This window comes from Cebus imitator, unplaced genomic scaffold (genome assembly GCF_001604975.1).
Source record: "Cebus imitator isolate Cc_AM_T3 unplaced genomic scaffold, Cebus_imitator-1.0 Scaffold31, whole genome shotgun sequence".
NCBI lineage: Eukaryota > Metazoa > Chordata > Mammalia > Primates > Cebidae > Cebus > Cebus imitator.
The window spans coordinates 7,216,152-7,228,966 of NW_016107346.1; the positions used below are offsets into that span (position 1 = coordinate 7,216,152).

General features: G+C 39.9%; 1 protein-coding gene and 1 pseudogene across 1 annotated transcript in view; one reads left to right on the top strand and one right to left on the bottom strand.

Moving 5' to 3' along the window:
* Positions 1-6,117, top strand: part of GPCPD1 (glycerophosphocholine phosphodiesterase 1) — a 73,266-nt gene extending 67,149 nt beyond the window's left edge. Inside the window, exon 20 of the mRNA XM_037736958.1 lies at positions 2,725-6,117. Coding sequence (XP_037592886.1) covers positions 2,725-2,914 — 190 coding nt within the window. The 3' untranslated portion in view covers positions 2,915-6,117. The remainder of the gene's footprint in view (positions 1-2,724) is intronic.
* On the bottom strand, positions 895-2,279 carry LOC108300915 (annotated as a pseudogene).
* Positions 6,118-12,815: the final 6,698 nt, after the last annotated feature.

The window sequence follows — 12,815 nt, forward strand, 5'->3', positions numbered from 1 at the left end:
AATTCACTGTACACATTTTATTTACAGTTTTGTATACTGTCTTAAAATGAATGGGACTGCTTTTTCTACTTGAGCCATTTTTAACCAAAGCAAAATAACCTAAGTAATACAAAGTGATAAAATACAGCATAAAGATACATAAAGACATACTAATTCTAGTTAGAAATGTAATTACAATGTCACATTTTTTATAATTCACAACTATGTTTAGGAAATCACACACACATAGATCACTGATTTGAATGAAATGCATAAATTTGTAGCAAAGCTTTGTAGTTACAAAAAATTATCAAAGAATGCACAAAATTAATATTTATTTCACTTTTGTGTCATATTCCTGGATCCTTCACTAGTGGTCACATGAGGAAAAAAGCAAAAGCTAAAGAAATTAAAAACTGAAATCAGAATCACTAATTTTATCAAGTAGGGAAACAATTAGGTTAAAATCTAAAAGCCATCAGCAAGAGTACAACAAAGACAATGCTGTAAAAAGAAACAAAATTCTAGAAAACTGTATGCACCATAGTCTTTCTAACAAGCAAAATATGCTCCTGCACACAATAGAACATCAACAGAATTTTTTTTCCTGTAAAGTATACAGATACAAAATTGTTTTTTGAATATTGTGGATAGGTAAAATGTATGTGTAATTAATGGTAATTCTACTGAACTGTTACAGAATGGGCCAGGAACACATTTGTGGATTTTAGGATGATGTATACTATAATTCTTTGATTGGTATAGTGGACACTCTTAACACCCTCCACCCCCAAAAAATGAACACAGAAGTACAAGACAAAAGCAGATGAGAAAATGAGACTTTTTATGTCTTAGCAACATTTGGAGGGAAATCGAATTTAAATGCAGTCTACTCTGGTTTTTGAAGAGGCTTTGATTCAGCTCCCAAATCTCAATTGCTTGACGTGGTCTCTTATGAGAGTACTCAGAAGGTTATCTTCTTAAATAACAAACCTATTTTTAGTGGTAGAGCCGTTTTTAGTAGCTGTATCTATGTGAGACTGATAACTAATCACTATCTTCGGAGTTAGTCCTGACCTTTCCTTGTATACCCTCCCTGTATGTGTAACAGCTTTTCTGTTTTCACATTCAGTAGTCCATACTGCTATTTTATCACCTTTAGCTCTAACATTTACCGCAGCTCCGCATACATCATCACTGCAGCCATCAAAAGATTCTTCAATAAGGCACATTAGAGTCTCTAGCCAAAAGCGGTCGAAGTCACTTAGTCTCTGCTGTCTGTTTAATGTAATTAGCCATTGTCCTCCCCGTTTGCCCGTTTGTTTTTTTCATCTTTCCATAGGCTCAATACCATCCTTAAAATGTGAATAGTCCCAGCCAGGCACTAAATTACTACACACCTGGATATGGTTGTACAGAGCCCAAAGTCTTCAACAGGATCAAACTTAGAAATAGTGTTCCGTGTTAGCAACCTCCTGATTCGATTGTTTTCTCCTGTAGCTGGGAGATTAGGAGTAGGGGTGGTTTCCTACCTCTGGCCTGTGAGCCAGCCTTTTCAGTTCTCTTACTGAAAACCTTTTAGTTCTTATTTATCCATCTGTTTTCCAGTTTCCAAAATGTTACAGCTTTGTCTCTTGGGCTTTTCTTATACTTACGGGTTGTTTTGTTTTTTTTTTTAAAGAATCCCTTTGTTTTATTTTTAATGGGACATAGGGAGAGAATGAAGTTAGATGTTTGTTCTGTCTTGATACCTTAACACAGAGGTCATTTTTCATTCTCTTAGATATGTCTTTAATTAGTAGAAACTCTTTAATATAGTCAGACACACACACACACACACACACACACACACACACACACACACACATATTTGAGGTGGAGCCTTACTTTCTCACTCAGGCTAGAGTGCAAGCCACTCTCCTGCCTCAGCCTCCTCAGTAGCTGGGATTACAGGTACGCACCACCACATCCAGCTAATTTTACATTTTTAGTAGAGACAGTGTTTCACCATGTTGGCCAGGCTAGTCTCAAACTCTTGACCTCATGATCTGCCCACCTCAGCCTCCCAGAGTCCTGGGATTACCGGTATGAGCCACCGCACCCAGCCAAGTCACCATATTTTTTTTTATCTTGTTTAAAAAATTCTTTCCTACTGTGATGTCATAAAGATTCTCTGTGACTGCTTTACATAGTTGCCTGGCTGTCACATTCAGGTACAGGAGACCATCCTTTCTCTGCTGATGGGCAGTGCCAGTGTCAGTCATCGGAGGCTCTTTCAGAGTTCTCCACTGTGGATGCATCTGACGTTATTGAGCAGCTTTATAGTAGTTCCACACTGGTGAGCAGTCTTCTTTATCTTCGTCTTTGGTGACTTTGAAGTCAGAACTGTCAGTTCTTTATAGATTTCCATGTGTTTAAAAAAGCGAGTTGGAGAGTAGATACTTTAAGCTAGATCACAAGTAAACTAGACATTTCATTTTCTGATTCAGTTGCTTTATATCGAGCTCCACTGCATCAGGGTTACAAAAGGGCAATGCTGCTCTTCTGGATTATTGGAAAGATTGGGGAGAATGGAAATTTTTAAAAATAGAATGGGCACTTTCACCTTTAAAACAAAACAAAACCTCTGATATGGATGTCCAGGCATTCTGTAAATGAATTCTTATGAAAAAGTCGAGTCGGGCAGGTCTTGGATAAGCCATAAAATCACAGTATTTTATGTATTTTGTGTTTGTTTCATCATAGGATATATGATTGGATGCCTGAACAGCCAAATATATTCCAAGTGGAGCAATTGGAACGCCTGAAGCAAGAATTGCCAGAGCTTAAGAGCTGTTTGTGTCCCACTGTTAGCCGCTTTGTTCCCTCTTCTTTGTGTGGGGATTCTGATATCCACGTGGATGCCAACGGCATTGATAACGTGGAGAATGCTTAGTTTTTGTTGCATAGAGGCCATTTTGGGGGCATGCACCGCTGTTCGGGGTATTCATTTTTCATCATTGAGCATTGTTTATGCCTTTTGGGCTTCTCAGTTCAATGAAGCAATAATGAAGTATTTAACTCTTTCACTACAGTTCTTGCAAGAATTTCAAGTATGCTATTTAAATCACTTGGCCAGGTATAATTGCCAGTCAGTCTCTTTATAGTGAGAAAATTTATTGGTTGGTAAATATAAATATTTTAAACTAAATATATAAATCTATAATGTTAAAAGAATGTTTGTAGCACTTTGAAATTAACTATATAAGTAGCTCATATTTACACTTACAACTTTTCATTTGATCAGGTCTGAAATCTTTAGCACTTGAGGAAAATGACTATGCATTATTATACCTGACCATGGAAAAATAAGTACCTCAAATGCATGCATTTGCACTGGTGATTCCAACTGCACAAATCTTGTGCCATCTTGTATATAGGTATTTTTTACATGGGTTGACATGCACATAACACCGTTTTCATTCAGTATGGACCTTGAGGCTGCTGCCATTTTTCCACTTAACCAAACCAGCCTGAAGGTGAACCTTGAAACTTGTTTCATAAATCTTTCAAAAGTTGTTTTACATCAATGTTAAAATTTCAAAATGCTGCAGGGTAATTTAATGTATAAAATATTAGTAAGAAAAAGTATGTATTGCGTACTTAGTACAATAGCTCACAACATATAAATTCAATTCAGTGCATGCTTTAGGTTTTAAGCATGGGATTGTACATGTTTACTGTTAGGTCCTTGCATCTGTGGTGCTAGGTGAGTATGAGAAGATGTCAAGGACTGGACATAATTTTGTTGCCTAAAAAAAAGCCTGTTGGTAGGCATTTTAAATATGCTTATTTTGTGTGTCTCTCACTACTATTACACACTGTTGCTTTGTGGGTTTGTTTTGTATATGTGTGTGTTGTACAGTAGTTAAATTTCCATGCAGAAAAATAAATGTCCTGAATTCTCATATTGGTATTCTTTATTGTACATCATGCATGTAATTTATTTAGAAATGTAGGTCTTACTAAATGTATATGCATGTGTTTCAGATTATACTAGGATTTACTGGATTAGAAGCAGATTGTGTTAACTGTAACTTAAGAATGAATGTTAAATAAAATGAAACATTTATTTTCTTCATTACAAAATGAAATTTCAAGAAGGTGTTACTTTTGTAGAATGGTTTTATAATATGACAAGAAATTGAAATATAGTGTCTACCCTAAAGGGATGGCTTATTTGCATCTACCTTTTACTGCATGTTTTTCATGAGGCAATTTATTCATATATTGACATATTTTGGTAGTAGCTGAGAACCTAAGACTTGAAATTACACATTGTATATTATATTTTAAGCTAAGCAATGCAATTTTGGTCAGATCTTGTTTGTGTGAAGATAGGCTCTGAAATCCTATGGTATTGCATTTGTAACATTGATATTTAATGGAAAATAGTCTAGGAAATGGAGTCTTCTGCAAGGGTTCTGTATATTTTTCCCACATCGAATGAGATTTTCCAACATTTTGGTGGAATTGGGGGCACTTTTGGAAAACTCCTGAAAATGAATTTGTTTCCTTCATCTGCAGACCTTTGTCCGATACGGTTACCATTTCTTTATGGTAACTCAATTAGCCATATTTGTTTCTAGTCCTGCTCCTTTGCTCCTCGCCTATGCCTTTCCAATGCAGGCTCCATTTTGAGGACTCAAGGACAGAGGGGAAGCAGATCATAAAGGGAAAAAAGAGACAGAAGAAAGGATGAAGAAAGGAGGTCACGGTGGGTGTGGGCTTCTAAAGAGTTTAGTTTGCTGGGGAGACCATACAGTCACTGCCTACAATACAGACAGAACCTTCCTGCTCACTTTCTGTCCTATCTCTTCCTGACCTCATGAACCAGCGTTAGTAGATGATTAAAGCATGACAAGCAATGGCTCCTTACTTCACAGGACTAAGTCTGGGCCTTCATATCACTAGCTGTTGCCTTTTACACCCTGCTTCAGCCACACTGTCCCTTCATTGGCCCTGGACCTCTTCTCTGTGCCCATGTGTTCTCTGCCTGGGAGCCCTCTCCTCCCGTAGCCACCTGCTCTCTTCCAAACTCATTTCTTCTTGAGCCCAAGACCTCTCTCCTGAGCCCTTGCGGAAACTCCAGAAAGGATGAATCCATCTTTGTGCTCCATGGCAGTATGCTCACAGCTTCTCAGGCTGTGCATCACAGTAATTCTAAGTAGGCAGTTGATGTTTGTCTCGTCTGCCAGGCTGCGGGCTCTTCAAGGGCAGGGACCTTGTCATAGTCATATTTTCACAGTGCATGGAAAATGGTGGAAAATGAATGTTGGAATCATTGGAGTAATATGATTTGTATCAAATGTCCTTTTGAATTAAGAGATTTAGTTATGTTTACTAAGAATGTAAACTTTGAATTGGTTTACATTTTGATAATTGTTAGGATGGTTTATCGATGTGAATTTTGAAATGTAGAGGTATAATGTTAAATTATTTTATACTTTATGGAAATCAAGTGAAATGTTTGACAAAATGCCGCCATCGTCCTCTGGTATTTTCTGCTCTCTGGAATTATGTACTGTAAACGATTGGATGTAAATGTGAGGCACACTGCTCACCGCTGCGTGGGAAGTGTGGTGGTTACTCCTGCCACCCACCCACCTCTCTGCCGTTGCTCCTTGTGACGTTTGTCTGTCTTCTCCCTGCCAAACTCCAAGCTTACCGCTACCTCAGTACCGCTTTCCCTGTCTGAAACACCTCCTTGGCCTTCCTTCAGTGTCCCACTCAGGTGCCGCCACCTCCAGCTTTTGATCTGAATCATGATGGAAACACACAGACAGCCTCTCGGTCTTACTATTTAATGTTGTAGCTGGGGTAAAAAAACAAAAACCCAGAGAGTTTAACTGACGTCCTGGGTTGGGACTAGGATGTGGGTTTTGTGACTCTTAATCCCATGTTCTCAAACTACGCTGCCTTCCGAAGTCTGGCATTTGTTAGCTCATGCTTTCTTGTAGTCCAGCTTCTTATGTGCCTGTTACATTCGCCAGTAAGATTGTAAGCCCCTTAAGGGCAGGGACTTCTTTGCATCTCCAGCACTGCTATAGTGTTCTGTCCTTAGCTATGAACTAGATAAATAAATGGTGGTGGCAACAATCCTAGTTTTCCTAACTCAGATTGTTTCACAATAAACATATAGTCTTGTATGGCATGCTCGGCCATATTGTCTAGAGTGTGTGTGCTTTCACATGTGCATGTGTGTATGTGTTTACATGTTTACACATGGAGTTCTCACTCTGTCCTGGTTGCTTGGAGTCTCATATTTGATGGATTACGCTAAAACCGGGTTTTTGCTCCATGCAGACTGGGGAGAAATACAGGGATAGTTAATTCCATTTAAGTGGAAGATAAGGTACAGTTTTCCCCAGGTCTCATTGCCTCCTCCTGGGACAGTATACCTAAATCCCACAGTTGGTGGTAGTTTCACTGGTAGTGAAGAAGTGCCTTGGATAGGGATTGTGTGGCCTGCAGAGAGGTCGTTTCATTAGTCCTGGTGGACACTCATCGCCCTTTCTGCCTAGGCTCGCTCTATGCCTCTGACTAAATTCTGTCTTTCACAATATTACTGGCTTGATATTCTTAAGTTGATAATGGAGTTCTCTTAATTTAGATTTGGATACAATTGATTTATTCCTTTGCATTTTAGTTTTGGATCATGTATTTTGGGGGTAGAAAGTAAAGTATTTGTATTAGAAATACTGCATGATTTTGGCATTGATGTTTGGAAAATCATTCCAATATGACTTCTTCGTGGGCTTGTAAAATTTAAGACGTGGGTTTGAGATTAAGATGCAAGAGAGCAGGTGATGAAGACTACCATGCAAATGTGTGTGGAGGTGAGGGGGGTGATGGGCGGCAACAGTTGGCGACATCATGGGGCCCTCAGGCTCTTACAGATTGAGGTATAGGTCAAGGGAGTTGGGTCACAGTCTGCATAAAGTCAGAGGCCAGGGTCATATTCATGGTGTGTTTGGGGGGAATGAAGGAGCCATCTTGACAATGAAGAATATATTATGAATGCGAGAGAGAAGCTTAGCATCAGATAAGAGATAAAAGTTAATAATTTTTAATAAAGGAAATGACATGACAGGCAAGTGTTTAAAAATAATGAGGAAATGTTCAGGCGCGGTGACTCACGGCTGTAATCCCAGCACTTTGGGAGGCCGAGGCGGGTGGATCATGAGGTCATGAGTTTGACACCAGCCTGGCCAACATAGTGAAACCCCATCTCTACTAAAAAATATAAAAAATTAGCTAGGCATGGTGGTGGGTGCCTGTAATCCCAGCTACTCAGGAGGCTGAGGCAGGAGAATCCATCTATCTAGCCCTCTACTAAATTTACCTAAACATGAAAAAAGAAATGTGGATAGGATGGGTGAACTTCTGAAGCTTAAATTTGCAAAGCCAAACTACTTAATTTAACAGGAAGAAAGCAACAAAAGCTCAGCAAAAGTTGGGTGGCATCCACAGCTTTAAATGTATCTCTCTGCTGACCAGACCTCTCCCGCAAGTTCTAGATTCATAAATCCAGCTGTGTCCTCATCTCCACTTTAAGGTCTAATGAGCATCTCACACTTAAAATACCTTAGCAGAGCTCTTCCTTCCTCCTGCTACCAAACCTGCTCCCATTCCACCTCCTCCCAAGTTCTGTCTTAGTGTGTGATGCCTGGGAGTCATCCATGCGATTAGTATAACTTAATGTTATGTGTGATAAGGTAGTTGTTTGTTTTCTTCAATTTTTAAAAATTTTTCCAAATATTTTTAAATAACTTGATACTTTACAAATGCCGGAAGAGTATGCTTGAGAGTCTGATCAGTCTTGGACTAATTTGTTATACTAAGAATATAGCAGGGGCTGGGCGCAGTGGCTCATGCCTATAATCCCAGGACTTTGGGAGGCTGAGCTGGTGTATCACCTGAGGTCAGGAGTTCAAGGCTAGCCCAGCCAACATCGTGAAACTCCATCCCTACTAAAAATTCAAAATTAGCTGGGCATGGTGGCGGGCACCTATAATCCCAGTTACTTGGGGGGCTGAGGCAGGAGAATCACTTGAACCTAGGAGGCGGAGAGTGCAGTGAGCCAAGATCGTGCCACTGCAGTCCAGCCTGGGCAACAGAGCAAGACTCCATCTCAAAAAAATGTATATAAAGCTCTACATTGTATTTAATTATATATGTATTCCCCTAGGTAGGGACCACTTTTTATTCTGCATTAACCTTGATTAGAGTGTCAAAGATCTCTACATTTTTTTTCTAAACTAATACTAAAAGTATTATTGAACAATGTTTTTACAATCTCATTGTTATCCTTTGGTTTTTAAAATTCCACTTAATTTGGACTCATTTTATACTTTTTCTTGCATCTTGAGTTGACTCCACCACAGTATTAAAATAATCCTGGTTCTATAACAATGAAATATTAGACTTTCACCTTGATCATGGAGAAATATTTGAATGGAAGTGAGATAACTTTTACAAAAAAAAAAGGCTGGACACTGGTTCATACCTGCAGTCCCAGCATTTTGGGAGGCCGAGGTAGGTGGATCACTTGAGACCCGGAGATTGAGAGCAGCCTGGGTGACATGGTGAAACCCTGTCTCTACAAAAAATACGAAAATTAGGCCAGTGTGCTGTTGTGGGCCTGTGGTCCCAGCTATTGGGAGGTTGAGGCAGGAAGATTGTTGGAGCTCGGGAGGTCGAGGCTGCAGTGAGCTGAGATTGTGCCACTGCACTCCAGCCTGGATCATAGAGTGAGACTTTGCCTCTAAAAAAAGAAAAAATCTAAACTCCTTAGAGCTGGTGTTTCTATAATAATGGGACTATGCACAAAGTATACACCTTATTTTTCAATTTCTAAACTGATTGAATGGAGCTTTCTTATTGTAACTCCTTATAGCATAACTAAAATATTTATTGATAGTGTGGGTAATCCATAGGAAAACAAAGCAGTTTCTGTCTTTAAGGTGCTTCTTATTTGCTTGAAGCAGTATGTTTTTAAAAAATACAAGATTGTAGTAGTTGTCCAAAAGAGCAGTAGAAGGAAAGTCACCAAACCACACTCCTTTAATAACGGATCAGTCCCACCACCTCCACTTCAACCAGAATGGCTTTGCTTTTACCTGTTCTTATTTTTTTATTTCTGCCATGCACACCGGAATGGTGCGGTGGCATGAACACAGCTAATAGCAGCCTTCACTTCCTGGGCTCAAAGGATCCTCCCACCTCTGTTTACTACATTTTAAATACAGATTGAGCCTCCCTTATCTGAAATACTTGGGGCAAGAAATGTCCGGATTTCAGATTTTTTTTTTCCTGGAGTTGTGAATATTTGCATTATATGCTTACTGGTTGAGCATCCCAAATCTCAAATCCAAGAGGTTCCAATGCATATCACCTTTAAGCATCATGTTAGCACTCAAAATGTTTCAGATTGTGAAGCTTTGTTTTTCTTTTTTTCTTTCTTTTTTTTTTTTTTTTTTNAAAAAAAAAAAAAAAAAAAGACAGTTGATTTAAAGTCTTTGTCTAGTAAGTCTAATGTCTAGGGTTTTAGAAATGGTTTATCTCAAATGATTTGTTTCCATTAATGAGCTTTTTGTTTCTCTGTATTCCTCAAACTTTGTTGTTGAAACATGGACATTTGAATATCATAAGGGGTAACTCTAGAAATCAGTTTCTCCCTCCTCAGTGTTTGCTATTTTTGTTTGTTGACTTTTCCAAAGTATTTTTGCAGAGATTGTATTACTTGTTATGCATAGCCCTTGAAGTTTCTGTCCTTTAGTTTGTGTTTAGCCTGTGTTTTGACAGTGATTTCCTTGCATGCCAGGAGCTAAAGAAGCAGAAACAAGAAAAACCTCACACCTTCCAGTTTTTGTGGATGGTTCTATCCTGCAGCATTCCTTTAACACTTAGCAAGGCTGCTTAAAACTTTGGTTCCACCTTCACTTTCTACCTAACTGATCCTAGAGATTAACCAGTGCTGAAAATGAGGGTGTTCTTAGGTCCATGATGTTAGCTGTGGGTTTTTAATAGATGCCTTATAACAGGTTCAGGAAGTTCCTTTCTATTCCTAGTTTATTGAGTGTTTTCATTGTGGAGATGTTGAACTTTGTCAAGTGCTTTTCCTTTGTACATTCTGGATATTAATACCCTGGCAATTACATGATTTGCAAACATTTTCTGCAATTCCATGGGTTGCCTTTTCACTCTTCATAATATCGTGAGGGACAGAAGTTTTTAACTTTGATGAAGTTGAATTTGTCCATTTTTTCTTTTGTTGACTGAGCTCGTGTCATATCTAAGAAATCATTGCCAAATTCAATTTCATGAAATTCCCCCCTCCATGTATTCTTCTAAGAGTAGTTTAAGTCCTTGACTCATTTTGTTTTCATTTTTGTATATGGTGTAAGGCAAGGGTCCAGCTTCACACTTCTACATGTCAGGATTGTTTTCCCAGCACCATTTTTTGCAATAACTTCCTTTTCCCACTGCATGATCCTGATACCTTGCTGAAAATCATTTAATCATATATGTGAGGATATTGTTCTGGATTATCTTATTTCATTGATGTATATGCCTATCCTTGTGCCAGTACTACAGTGGTGTTTTTTTTTTTTTTTTTTTTTTTTTTTTTTTTTTTTTTGTGGGGGGATAGAACCTTGTTCTGTTGCCCAAGCTGGAGGGCAGTGGCGTGATCTTGGCTCACTGCAACCTCCACCTGCCTTCCAAGTTCAAGCAATTCTCCTGACTCAGCCTCCCGAGTAGCCAGGATTATAGGCACTCACCACAATGCCTGGCTGATTTTTGTATTTTTAGCAGAGATGAGGTTTCATCATGTTGGTCAGACTGGTCTCAAACTCCTGACCTCAAGTGATCAGCCCGCCTCAGCCTCCCAAAGTGCTGGGAGGCGTGAGCCACCGCACCTGGCTGGGACTACATTTTTGTGTATTTTTTCCCTCTTCCAGCCTTCTGGTGGTCTTACGGTTACCTCTCCTGGTAGCTCCGAAACCTCCATCTAAAGCCAGCTCTATGATTGTATCTGGTACTTAAAGCCCAGAAGGACGCTAGGGACACTGTACTCCATCCCAGACTTACTTACCAGATAGCTTTATTTTGATTTCTGATTCAAGGAGGTTTTTGTGTTCTATTTCAGTCTTTTTGTTTTATCATTATTTAGTTTGTCCACTTTTCCTGTGTGTTTGGAGCAAAGATTGTATTTTTTCCTTTGGCGTGACCTCATTAAACTCTCATACAGTGTTAAAAGTCCCTGCCATTCCAGGAGAGTATGGGGTAGGTTTCTCCTTCCCACAGGGGACCAGAATTAAGGATGTGATGTGTGGCTGGGTCAGGAGGCTGAGGAGGGAGAATCACTTAAGCCCTGGAGATTGAGATCAGCATGGGCAACATACTAAGATCCCCATCTCTACAAAAAGCATGTTTTAAAATTAGCCAGGCATGCTGTTGTGCACCTTTAGTCCCATCCATTCCCCGATTTCCTCCAACCAAAGACTGGGTTTATTAACAAAGCCAAACTAACTGGACTCTTGTGGGTCCAGACTGCATCTTAATCAGAACCACCAGAGGATAGAGCAAGTACTTAGGCTTTTCATAACAGAGTGACTCGAGCCATTCGTGCAGTGAAATCCACTGGACTTCCCTGATTCCTGTTTGTTCTGACCTCCTTGGGTTTCAATTCTGAGCTCCTTCACATCCCTCTAGCAAATTCCTTTCTTCAACTTTAGAGGTAAATTCTGTTGCTCACACCCAAAAAAAAACTTGGCTGATAAGCTGGGCATGGTGACTCATGCCTGTAATCCCTGCATTTTGGGAGGCTGGGTCAGGTGGATCACTTGAGGTCAGGAGTTCATGACCAGCCTGGCCAATATGGTGAAACACCCTCTCTACTAAAAATATGAAAAAATTAGCTGAGTGTGGTGGCAGGTGCTCATAATCCCAGCTACTCAGGATGCTGAGGCAAGAATCACTTGAACCCAGGAGGCGGAGGTTACAGTGAGCCGAGATCGATGCACTCCAGCCTGCCAACCTGGGTGACAGAGCGAGACTCCATCTAAAAAAAAAAAAAAAACTTGACTGATAGAATTTATATCTTTACAGCCATGTATGCATACATCTATAAGCACACAAATAAATATGATTTTACATACTCTGCTTGCAGTTCAGCAACTTGCATTTTCTTTATGCATGTCAGATGACATATGCACTTAACAGGAAGCATTTTTTTCCATTCTAATCTGACTTGGTTTGGGGATATATTAACAAGTAGTAGACCATATCTTAGTTAACTAAACAAGTATCTCAGTGCAGCAGGAGCCCAGCCTGTGCTGCTGCTGCCTTATGGATGACACGGCTGGCGTGGCTGTGTCCTTACGCCTGTTCTGCTTCCCAGTTGCTTCCTCAGCTTACCTCCCAGCATCCTCAGTCCCAGCTTCCTCTCCTGTCCCATTCTAATGCTCAATACTCCGGGAGGCACACTTGTACTTCACTTTCACTATTTTTCTATTACTTCACCTCTGTTTCTTGCAAGACCAGATCAATGAACTTGACATCTTTTATGAATACTCCAGCCCATAGCATGATGCCCTTCCTTCCCTCTCTGAACTCCCAAAGTAGCTAACCACTATCCACTTGACAGTTGCCTACCTTGTGACCCAGGTGCCTGAGTCTAGGATATAAAGAATAATGAGGTGGGGCGCAGTGGCTCACGCCTGTAATCCCAGCACTTTGGGAGGCCGAGATGGGTGGATCACCTGAGGTCAGGAGTTCAAGACCAGCCTGGC